The sequence below is a fragment of the Copidosoma floridanum genome, unplaced genomic scaffold, assembly GCF_036245765.1.
Source record: "Copidosoma floridanum isolate Cflo_tuat_1 unplaced genomic scaffold, Cflo_Japanese_pri ptg000027l, whole genome shotgun sequence".
NCBI lineage: Eukaryota > Metazoa > Arthropoda > Insecta > Hymenoptera > Encyrtidae > Copidosoma > Copidosoma floridanum.
This window is the reverse complement of record NW_028321904.1, coordinates 3247399-3258169: the sequence shown is the minus strand read 5'-3', so window position 1 is coordinate 3258169 and position 10771 is coordinate 3247399. Positions and strand designations below refer to the sequence as shown.

Here is a 10771-nt window from a genome sequence, read left to right as displayed (position 1 = left end):
AAATGTAAAATAGTATCAATTAGTTATTAAAAATATTTCTTTTGTTACCTAATGTGATCGTTGAAAGCTGCAAATTTAAGGTCTTTAGAAGTATTTTTTATTCATCGTTAAAATAAGTCATGATTATCGAGAATTAATTAACTCCTTAAGTATTAGTTCTTTATTGTTGTAAGTACATATATATATATAAGTAAATATAAGTTATAACATACATGCTATTAAAAATTTATTGTGATACATAAATACCTATATTATGACTGAAATAGAAAAAAGTGATGGATTAAAATATGTTGAAGCCAGGTCTCGAACCCACGATCTCTTGCGCTACAGTCCAGCATCTTACCAGCTCACCTAAATTTTAACATGCAAGTGGATGACAAAAAATTGTACATGTTCTCCCATTTCATTACTTTTAAAATGAATAACAGTATTGCAATATTTGTATGAAACAATAGGTATCTCTAAAAGATTTTAACAATCATGTATTTTATAAATTACTATTCAATCATCAGTAATGAAAAAATTTAATACGTCAATCCATGAAAATATGAAAATTTGTTTAATTTAAAAAAGTTATATAATGTTTACATGAATTTTAAAATTTTTCCGGGTCCTAATATTTTACAGTTACTAAGTAATTGAAATTGACTGTATTTCATGTTCGAAATAAAAGTGAATTTTACAATTTGTGTTAATATTACTACGTAGTAATGAGCAAAATTAATATGCTGGTTAACAAAAATTAGAGTTTATTTAGTAAAATTTTATGTTTAAAATACAATGTTTTAAATATCATTTTCCATACATAAACTACAGTTCATAAGTCATCAATTTAAATAACAATTATTCCTGAGCTTGCTCTTGTATATAAATATTTTCCAACAGCAATTGTAATTAAAAAAAAAAATTTTTAATATTAAAAAAATGTTAACCTCTTGTTTTAATAAGAATTACTTACATTTTTACAATTCAGTTACTGAAATTTAATAAATTGACATTTTCAAAAATTATAAGTTTGCATCTAAAAATTAATATAAAGAATATAAATCATATAAAAAAAGGCATGAGAATTGTGATATTTTTACTCAAAATGTAACTTCAAACAGTACTAATTGAGCCTAATGAGCTAAGTTATTAAAATCTTAAGACATTCACTGAAATTCAATAAATTAAGTATAAAGTAAGAATTTTTAATGTCTTATTTAAATTTTAGTCACAAAATTGTAAAATTCGATTTAAATGTTAAATTTTATTTGTTCGTTTTTTTTTTTGCTAAACAATTCAGATCTTACATTCTCACCAAGTAATTTTCATTTATTTTTGCATAAAAGTAAGGCTAGGATTTGTAAAGATTTAAAATTAATATCTTGATTTTAATACTTTTCTTTATCTTTTTGTTGTCATACAGCGGTGAAAAAATTTTATCAAATGATATCCATAAGATTTCAATGGAATTTGATAAAAACATACATGACATTCAAAACTTCTGTCACTTATAATATTTTAACTTACAAAATCACTAAATTTAATCTAACTTTTCTGTGAAAATGTTATTAAAATTCAATATTTTTATCACTCAAATTGAAAAAATTACGTTAACAAAAATTGAAAACTTTGAAAAGTTGCTCTGGCTTTTTCTCGTGGCTCTAACTTTCTAAGTCACGAATCGAAATCACCAGTTTTTTTGTTTATCCTTTGAGGATCTTCTACTCACATCAGGAAATGTTTCTCTTTCGAAAATTATAAATTTCCCTTTGTTTTTTGCAAAGGAGATTGAAACTAAATATCAACGACAATATTTAAACTAACCAAAATTGTTTATTAGTCTAAATATAACATACAATCACCAAGAGAATGTCTCGAGGAAATTTGAGACGCGTATGCGAATGAGATTAATAAACAGCTAGCTGCCACGAAACAACGATTGAAAGGGTTGTTCGAGGAGTCTAAGCTTTTAATAACAAATAACAAAATACTACCTCAAACAAAGAGGACAATTGAAAGATCTTACTGAAGTCACTCTAGTGGGAGAGAGAATTCACTGCTCGGTGACGAGTTTGATTAACAAGCTTCCTTGATCCAGCGGGGAACGGAAACTGTTGACAAACTGCTGTCTGCGTGGAAAGATCTAGTTTTGTTCGTTCTGTGTTCGATGGCCGACTTTTCAACTGAACTACGAGAGCCTGGCTGCCACGGGGGAGCTTTCCGACCTTCCTCGAGGGCCCACGAAAGCCGACTCTTAACCCGGCGCGAACTCAGCGGAGCGATCGCCAGAGAGCCCCGAAGATTGGGAATTAATAGGGGCGGGGGTCGAGCACACCAACACAAGCTCAGACGGAGCAGTTTACACTACCTTACTTGTGTGCGCGAGCCCCTTCCACGTTTACCAGCCAGTCTCTAGTATAATGTAATACAGTTCGTGCACCGAGCAGTAAGTCCCCTACAAATATTCACTTATAAGTGAACATTCCGCCCACTTTGACGCACTTGCGTCAACAAAACAATTATACACTACTAAAGAATAGGAAAGCCTAATAAGCTAATAGAAACTGTCCCTAGACTACCAACGCTTGTTAGGTAGTTTTACAACAATATCAAAATTCTGTATAATTGAATAACAGGCACTTGGTTTCAAAGAAAATAAATTAAATCATAAATTTTCAAAACTAAATTAACATTAATTAGAATGAATAAAAAAATGTACTTTTAGCTACCCTATCGAAGCTACCGAACTCTTGGATTTTCTTTAACAAAATTTTACAGCGGTTCATTTTAGGCAACTAGACTTTTAGTTGCTGATAGAGCTGCTCCAATTCCGGCTCGGTAGGGAGTTTAATCAACTTCACGATGGGGCGCTTGAATGACGAATTCGCAGTTTTCACCGTGACAACCCGTACGAGTCCGTCATCACCTGGATGGGTCTCAGTCACCAGACCAAGTCGCCACTGGGTCGGGGGGGAGAGTTCATCAGTCAGCAGTACTACGTCACCTTGCCGCAAATTAGGCCTTGGGTTTAGCCATTTGTTGCGACGTTGTAGATGATGAAGCACTTCTTTCCTCCAGCGGGCCCAGAATGAATCCCGCAGAAGGCTGAGCAACCTCCAACGACTGTTGAAGGATGCTGGTTGTTTGGTATCATCATAGGGCTCGGGATGGGCGAGCAATGAGGTGCCCACTAGGAAGTGCGACGGCGTCAGTGCAACTGCTTCGTTGGCATCGGTGCTGAGTGGACAGAGTGGCCTAGAATTCAGGCAGGCCTCGATCTTAGTGGCCAATGTAGTAAGCTCTTCGAAGGTGAGCTTGAGCTCTCCAATCACTCTACGGAAATGATGTTTAAAGCTCCGAACGGCAGCCTCCCACAGACCACCAAAGTGAGGAGCTCGTGGAGGGATAAAGGACCACTCGGTGCCACGACTAGCCAGTGTAGAGGCAATGCAGTCGAAGAAAGGCGACGCCGAGTTGAACAGAGCTTTTAGCTCCTTCGCTGCTTTCGTGAACGTGGTGGCGTTGTCTGAATAAATGGTGTGGCACACACCTCGACGAGCTGTGAAACGAGTAAAAGCTGCAATGAAACAATCGGTGGAAAGGTCAGACACCACTTCAATATGTACTGCTCGAGTAACAAGATAAATAAATATAGCGATGTAGCCCTTCGTCGTTTTTGCTCCTCTGCCTCTTGAGAACAGCACAGGAAACGGACCGGTATAGTCCAACCCAGTAACCGTGAAGGCACGAGAAGGCGTTGTGCGTGTAATCGGCAACGGTCCCATCTGCTGGGTCAGGCGTGGAACGTTGAAACGAGCACATCGTACGCAGCGTCGATAAACTCCTGTGGCCACAGCAGATCCTCTTGTTATCCACAGGGATCGGTACAAGTGCGACAGCATGAGTTGGGTGCCGCCGTGGAGTGTCAATTCATGGGTCTCTTCTACTAGGCGTTTCACGAAGATACACGCACCAGGTAGAATCACAGGGTGCTTCTCGTTGTAAGGAAGTGCTGAGAGGTGTAAACGTCCTCCAACCCAAATGAGACCTTGACTGCATACAAACGGGCTGAGACGTGCGAGCAGGCTTCGCTTGGAGAGCGGCTTCCCAGAGAGTAACTGAGCGTGCTCTTCTTTGAAATGTTGGAGTTGAATGGCTCTGAAACAGTAGATACGAGCCATGGCCCAGTCTCTTTGAGACAAGATTCGATTTGAGTCTTGGGTTTTTGCAGTGGCTTTAAAACGCCAAGCACAGCAGTAAGCTAAAATACTAATTATCTTGCTAAAATTTGAGAACTGCTGAAGGGATGGTAAGCAGTTACATCCAGAAGTTGTTCTGTCATTGTCGATTTTCACTTCCGTGGCTGCAAGAACGTGAACCTCTTCATCTATCTGGGGTTTAAAGGGGCCTGAAGTCGGCCAAGCAGACTCTGGCAGTGGCAGCCAAGCTGGTCCATGCCACCACAACTGATAATCGGCGAGTACGGATGGTGTGAGGCCTCTAGTCGCGCAGTCTGCTGCATTATCGGCGGACCTCACGTGCCTCCAAGTCGCAGTTGGCAACCGAGTTTTTATTTCGCTAGTCCGGTTGGCCACGAAGGTCTGCCACTTTAATGGATGACTCTTTAGCCATTCCAAGACAACCCTAGAGTCCGACCAGGCGTGGATGTTAACTGGCGGTTTTAGCGGCGATTCAAGCAGATGATTGATAAGTCGTGCCAGCAGGGTAGCAGCGCAGAGCTCCAACCTCGGCAGTGACTGAACCTTCGTTGGTGCGACCTTAGTCTTCGCCAACAGAAGCATAGGCTGACGACCTGGTACGACAGAGTAAAGAGCAGCTGCGTATGCTCTCTGCGATGCGTCAGCAAACCCATGGAGATGCCACTCTTCCTTCTCAGTTGTGTTAAGCCACCTTGGGATCCGAATGAGAGAGATATTTGGAAGCTCAGCCCTGAACTGCAGCCACCTATCCTGTAAAGATTCCGGCACTGGCGTGTCCCAATCGAGGTTATCAAGCCATAAGTCTTGCATTAAAACTTTAGCTACAATAATTATAGGTGCCAGCCAGCCAAGTGGGTCAAATAATCTGGCTATTTCAGATAAAATCGAACGCTTAGTGACTTGTAGAGCTTGAGATGCAGTGTGAACTGAAAAAGTAAAGGTATCCTCGCCTGGCAACCATTTAAGACCCAAAGTTGAGATTACCTCGGTGTTTTTTACCGTTACCTCCGTCTTGTAAGCAGTGGATTGTAAGCCTGACAATAATTGATTCTCGTTAGCCGCCCACTTGCTGAGTGCCATACCAGCCGTTTCGAGTAACGCCACCAGCTGATCTCGCTTACGAAGAGCATCGTCCACAGAGTCTGCGCCGGCGAAAATGTCATCAACATACAGCATCTGTTGAAGGATGACAGTTGCCTCAGGATATTCATGGGCACCATCGAGCGAAAGCTGCTTCATGACCCGAAGCGAGAGATATGGGGCTGAAGCAGTGCCGTAGGTCACCGTGACACACCGATAATCTTGAATTGGTTGCGATTCATCCTGCCTCCACAGAACTCTTTGCCAATCGGAATCAGCTGGATGAATGCCTATCTGTCGAAACATCTTGATCACGTCTGCTGTAAACACAAACTTGAACCGTCGCCAAAGTGTTAATACGATTAAAATATTAGCCTGCAATTTCGGTCCAGGCAGGAGTACATCATTCAAGGAAAGACCATTTTTAGCCTTCTGAGAAGCGTTGAAAACGACACGTAATTTTTCAAGATTGTCTGGCTTAACAACTGCATGATGGGGCAGGTAATACGAAGGGTTCGGAACTTGCTGAGGAGGAACTAACTCCATGTGCCCTAACTCGATGTACTCGAGCATAAATGCTTGATAACGAGCAGCGAGTTGAGGATTCTTCTGCAATCGTCGCTCAGAATGACGCAAACAGGCTGCAGCTAGGTCGCGGGAACCAACCAAATTAGGGCGCTTGGCAAATGGCAAACGGACCACAAAACGCCCGTTCTCATCGCGAAAATGCGTGCTCGAAAAATGCATCTCGCAAAAGTCCTCGTCTGGAGTTAAAGGAACCTTGCGAGGCACCTCTTCAATCTCCCAAAACGTCGCAAGCTGCTGTGAAAGTGATGGTTCCGCAACCACATGAAATGAGCGAACCAACTTGGATGTATCTTTCGCAGGCAAAGGCGATACGGGTCCAGTCAATAACCAGCCGAAGACAGACTGTTGAGCTAGTGGTGACCCGATCAGACCCCTTTTTATGCCATCCAGAATAAAAGTGGAATATACGTCGGCTCCTAAAATACAATCTACTCTCGCGGGCACTGCGAATTGGGGATCGGCTAAAGTCAGACCATTAATATGAGGCCAATGCCCTTGAGGAACTTTCTCCTTAGGTAAACAACCCGTAAGCTCATTCAGGACTAGAGCGGAAAATCCCATCGCGAAATTCCGATCTGAACTAGATTGCAAAATACCCTGCGCAACCGTGTTGCATCTGGCAGGTGCCTCAGTTCCCACGCCAATCACTGAAAGTGAGGTTTTTTCAGTATCTAAACTTAAATGCTGCACGGTACGTTGCGTGATGAAACATCTCTCTGCACAAGGATCAATCAAAGCACGAACCGTTAGCGATTTTCCAAATGAATTAGAAATTTTTATGCGAGCAGTCGCTAATAAGACTAAAGCACCGACAGAAACACTATGCGAAGCTACCTGAGAACCTTCACCGTCTAAATTAACATCAAGACCGGGATTGTTCGGACTATTATCTCCGGGTTTATTTTCGCGGTTGCTTGACGATTTATTCGATGAGCTGCCATCGATGTGCAATTTTGAATGGTGCGCGCCATTGCACGTAAAACAGCGGTTAGGCGAAGAACATTTACTTGAAAAATGCTCCTTCCTCAAACAATTTAAACAGAGCTTCAAGCTTTTACATAATTCACATCTCTGTGCTGGGGTTTTTGCGTTGAATTGACGGCAACGATTCAACCAATGATTACCTTGACAAAGGTCACACGACGGCGTAGCTTTTGAACTCGATGAATCAACCGTTTGCGTGTTATGAGCCGTGACACGATTAGAAGAACGAGACGACGGACCCCGCTTATTCTGTGACCCCTGATTGTCGTTTAAAGAATAAGCCTGCTCTAAGGTTTGAATCCGTTTTTCTAAAAATTTTAAAATTGAATCATAAGTCGAAAACCCTTCGGTGGCTCCCTGGGATATCTCCCAAGCCTCGCGTGTGTTAACGTCTAGCTTGCGGACTATGCAATGCACTATCCAATTGTCATAGTGATCGATAGGACAATTCAAATCACGCAACGCGCGAACAGCTTCCTCGGTTCAGTCTATGATCTCGTTAAGATCCTGTATATTACGAGATTTAACCTCCGGGAGTTTCATTAAATTCTCTAGCGTGGAAAAGAGACGGATACGCGGATTATCGTACCGGCGTAAGAGCTTTCCCCACGCGACGTCGAAGTTGGTCTCGGTCACGTCAAGTCCCTTTAATCGTTGTGCGGCCGGACCCTGTACTGCGGTAAGTAAGTGTTGTAACTTCTCTATGCGAGATATACTGGCCTTATCTTTAATAAGGGAGCAAAAACGCTGCTTAAAACTCTCCCACTCAGCTTGATTTCCAGAGAAAGTTGGAAGCGAAATAGCAGGAAGCATAAGATTAGGCGCAGCGGCCGTAAAATTTTGAACGATAGGGTTCGGACCGGTGGCCGTCGCGGGCGGCTCGAGTTGGTAAATTAAATCGCGAATACGACTTAATGCGCTGATGTATTCAGTCTCTCCTGTTATATAAATTTCCTCTTCAAAGTAAGGAATATTTGGGTTTTCGTCTTCTATCGTCATCAGCTTTTCGTTATTCGATTCGAATTTTGTCCAATACGACTTGAGCAAATCCAAACGAGCCTTATAATACGTAGCATTCCGATTTTCTACTGGAGTTTTGCTGACCGTGTTTACGTAAAAGTTAGATAGAACTCCATATAACTTCAGTTGCGTTTTCAACAAGTCGTTCATAATGAAAGTAGTAGACGACAGCTAAATACAGTAAGAAAGTACCGTTGATGAGCCAACGAAGTAAACAAAACAGCGAGAGCGCTACGCTTACAACCGGCTTTACGGGAGTAGAAGAGAGATACGACCAATGTTACTATATCGTATCTACGTTGTGCGAGAATGAGAAGACGACTTACCGTCCCCGTCACACCTTTGTCCCCGTACTCCTCTACCTCGTGCGAACGCCGAAGAACTGGCCTGCATGTATACAAGTTGAGTCAAACGGGTGATGACAACGCGTAGGTGGTAGGGATTGAAGCCTCTCTGCCCTTCGAAGAACCGCACAAGGAAGAAGCGGCGATAACTGAGGCGATAACTGAAGAGACCACCGTTGTTATTGTCAACACTCCCTTCCACACTCGATCGTTCCCTCTTCCTCACTCTCGTATCACCGGGCGGCTGATGTTGTGTTTGAAATCATGAATTCACTTGATTTCACTCTCTGAAAATATTTTTCAAAAGGAAAACTGTTTCTGATGATGAGAAACCACGCTCTGCTACCATGAAAACTTTGAAAAGTTGCTCTGGCTTTTTCTCGTGGCTCTAACTTTCTAAGTCACGAATCGAAATCACCAGTTTTTTTGTTTATCCTTTGAGGATCTTCTACTCACATCAGGAAATGTTTCTCTTTCGAAAATTATAAATTTCCCTTTGTTTTTTGCAAAGGAGATTGAAACTAAATATCAACGACAATATTTAAACTAACCAAAATTGTTTATTAGTCTAAATATAACATACAATCACCAAGAGAATGTCTCGAGGAAATTTGAGACGCGTATGCGAATGAGATTAATAAACAGCTAGCTGCCACGAAACAACGATTGAAAGGGTTGTTCGAGGAGTCTAAGCTTTTAATAACAAATAACAAAATACTACCTCAAACAAAGAGGACAATTGAAAGATCTTACTGAAGTCACTCTAGTGGGAGAGAGAATTCACTGCTCGGTGACGAGTTTGATTAACAAGCTTCCTTGATCCAGCGGGGAACGGAAACTGTTGACAAACTGCTGTCTGCGTGGAAAGATCTAGTTTTGTTCGTTCTGTGTTCGATGGCCGACTTTTCAACTGAACTACGAGAGCCTGGCTGCCACGGGGGAGCTTTCCGACCTTCCTCGAGGGCCCACGAAAGCCGACTCTTAACCCGGCGCGAACTCAGCGGAGCGATCGCCAGAGAGCCCCGAAGATTGGGAATTAATAGGGGCGGGGGTCGAGCACACCAACACAAGCTCAGACGGAGCAGTTTACACTACCTTACTTGTGTGCGCGAGCCCCTTCCACGTTTACCAGCCAGTCTCTAGTATAATGTAATACAGTTCGTGCACCGAGCAGTAAGTCCCCTACAAATATTCACTTATAAGTGAACAAAAATATTTATATAACTTTTCTTTCAATACTTGATTGAGTTGTATATCCCGGTTAGCATGCAATGTGTTATATTTTCAGTCATCTGGTACAAATAGTAAAGAGAACTAGAACATTTGCTTTATTTGTTTTATGGTACTTTAGTAAATAAAATTGAAAAAAACTGTACAGTTCCGTATACCTTAGTAAAACCTTATTATAACCACGTAAATATGCGTTTTCATGCTTAATGAAAACCCAAACTTTTACCCGTTAGCTACAGTTATCAGATTTTAATGATAGGATACCAAAAATTGATTAAGGTACAAGTGACTCCACGGACATCGTCAATAAGTTGCATTAAAGGTTAATTCAAAGTTAAATGAGGTAGCAGCATATTAACTATTTTTATCTGAAAAATAATTTAACCGTATGCGAAGACTGACCATCCTTTTAGTTTCTAATACTTTTTCTTTGGTAGGTTAAGTAGACTAACGTGTAATTGTCTTACTACAAACTCTTTTTGTGTAAGTTAGAAATGATCAATATTCTTGAAACCTCTATCAGTCGTGATTGTACAGTGTTCTACAGTAATTAAGTATACCACATTTCTTAACTTAATTCATAATACTCATTCTACCTCCATAGGCTTTTTGATATGAAACATGTTAATTTTTTTAGAGTACAACCTACTGAACAGTTAAGAAGATTACATTTTTTATTCTCTCCCCACGTAAGAAATTATTGTAAAGGATTTGATGATTTTTTGATTAAAATCTTAAAAGCATTAAAAATCATTAAAAAATTAGGATTAAAAGCTGTAGAAGGTGAAGGCAAAGGTTTTTTTACTTAATTTTTGATTAAAATGATTGATTACTAATATGTTCAATATTTAAGCGAACGTAGTAACAGTGTTTCATAATATTTTATTAGCTGAAGACGTATAAATGCCAAACTGATTACGTGTACGAATGAAAAAGTCATATCTTTTGATTTTTATAGAGTCAGCTTTATGTTTTTCTTACATATTTCACTTTACTGTTTTATTTTATCTACTCACCACATGACATGCTTTAAAATACCAATAAACTTCTGAGCAGATACAGACATGAAATATTATGTTAGTACATGAGCCTTTTACTGCATTTGATTTTTAATTTTTTAGTGTTTATTAACATTGTCATCACAGTAACTTAAACCATGACTTAAAATATGTGTTGTATGCCATTACTACTTGTATTTTCACTAATGTCAGATGATTTTGTAACTGCTTTTGATTTTCCAGTAAATGGGAGATTTAAAATAACATCTTTACTTTGAGACTTTAGGGAGCAACTAATATGTTTGGATACAGGTTTTTTGGA

General features: G+C 40.3%; 1 protein-coding gene across 1 annotated transcript; it reads right to left on the bottom strand.

Moving 5' to 3' along the window:
• Positions 1-2780: 2780 nt before the first annotated feature.
• On the bottom strand, positions 2781-8027 carry LOC106645399 (uncharacterized). Its single transcript, XM_089595755.1, has 2 exons — positions 7433-8027; positions 2781-7165 (listed from the first exon to the last, which is right to left on the bottom strand). Exons 1-2 carry the CDS (start codon positions 8025-8027, stop codon positions 2781-2783), a joined length of 4980 nt encoding a protein of 1659 aa, XP_089451881.1.
• Between the last annotated feature and the right edge of the window lie 2744 nt (positions 8028-10771).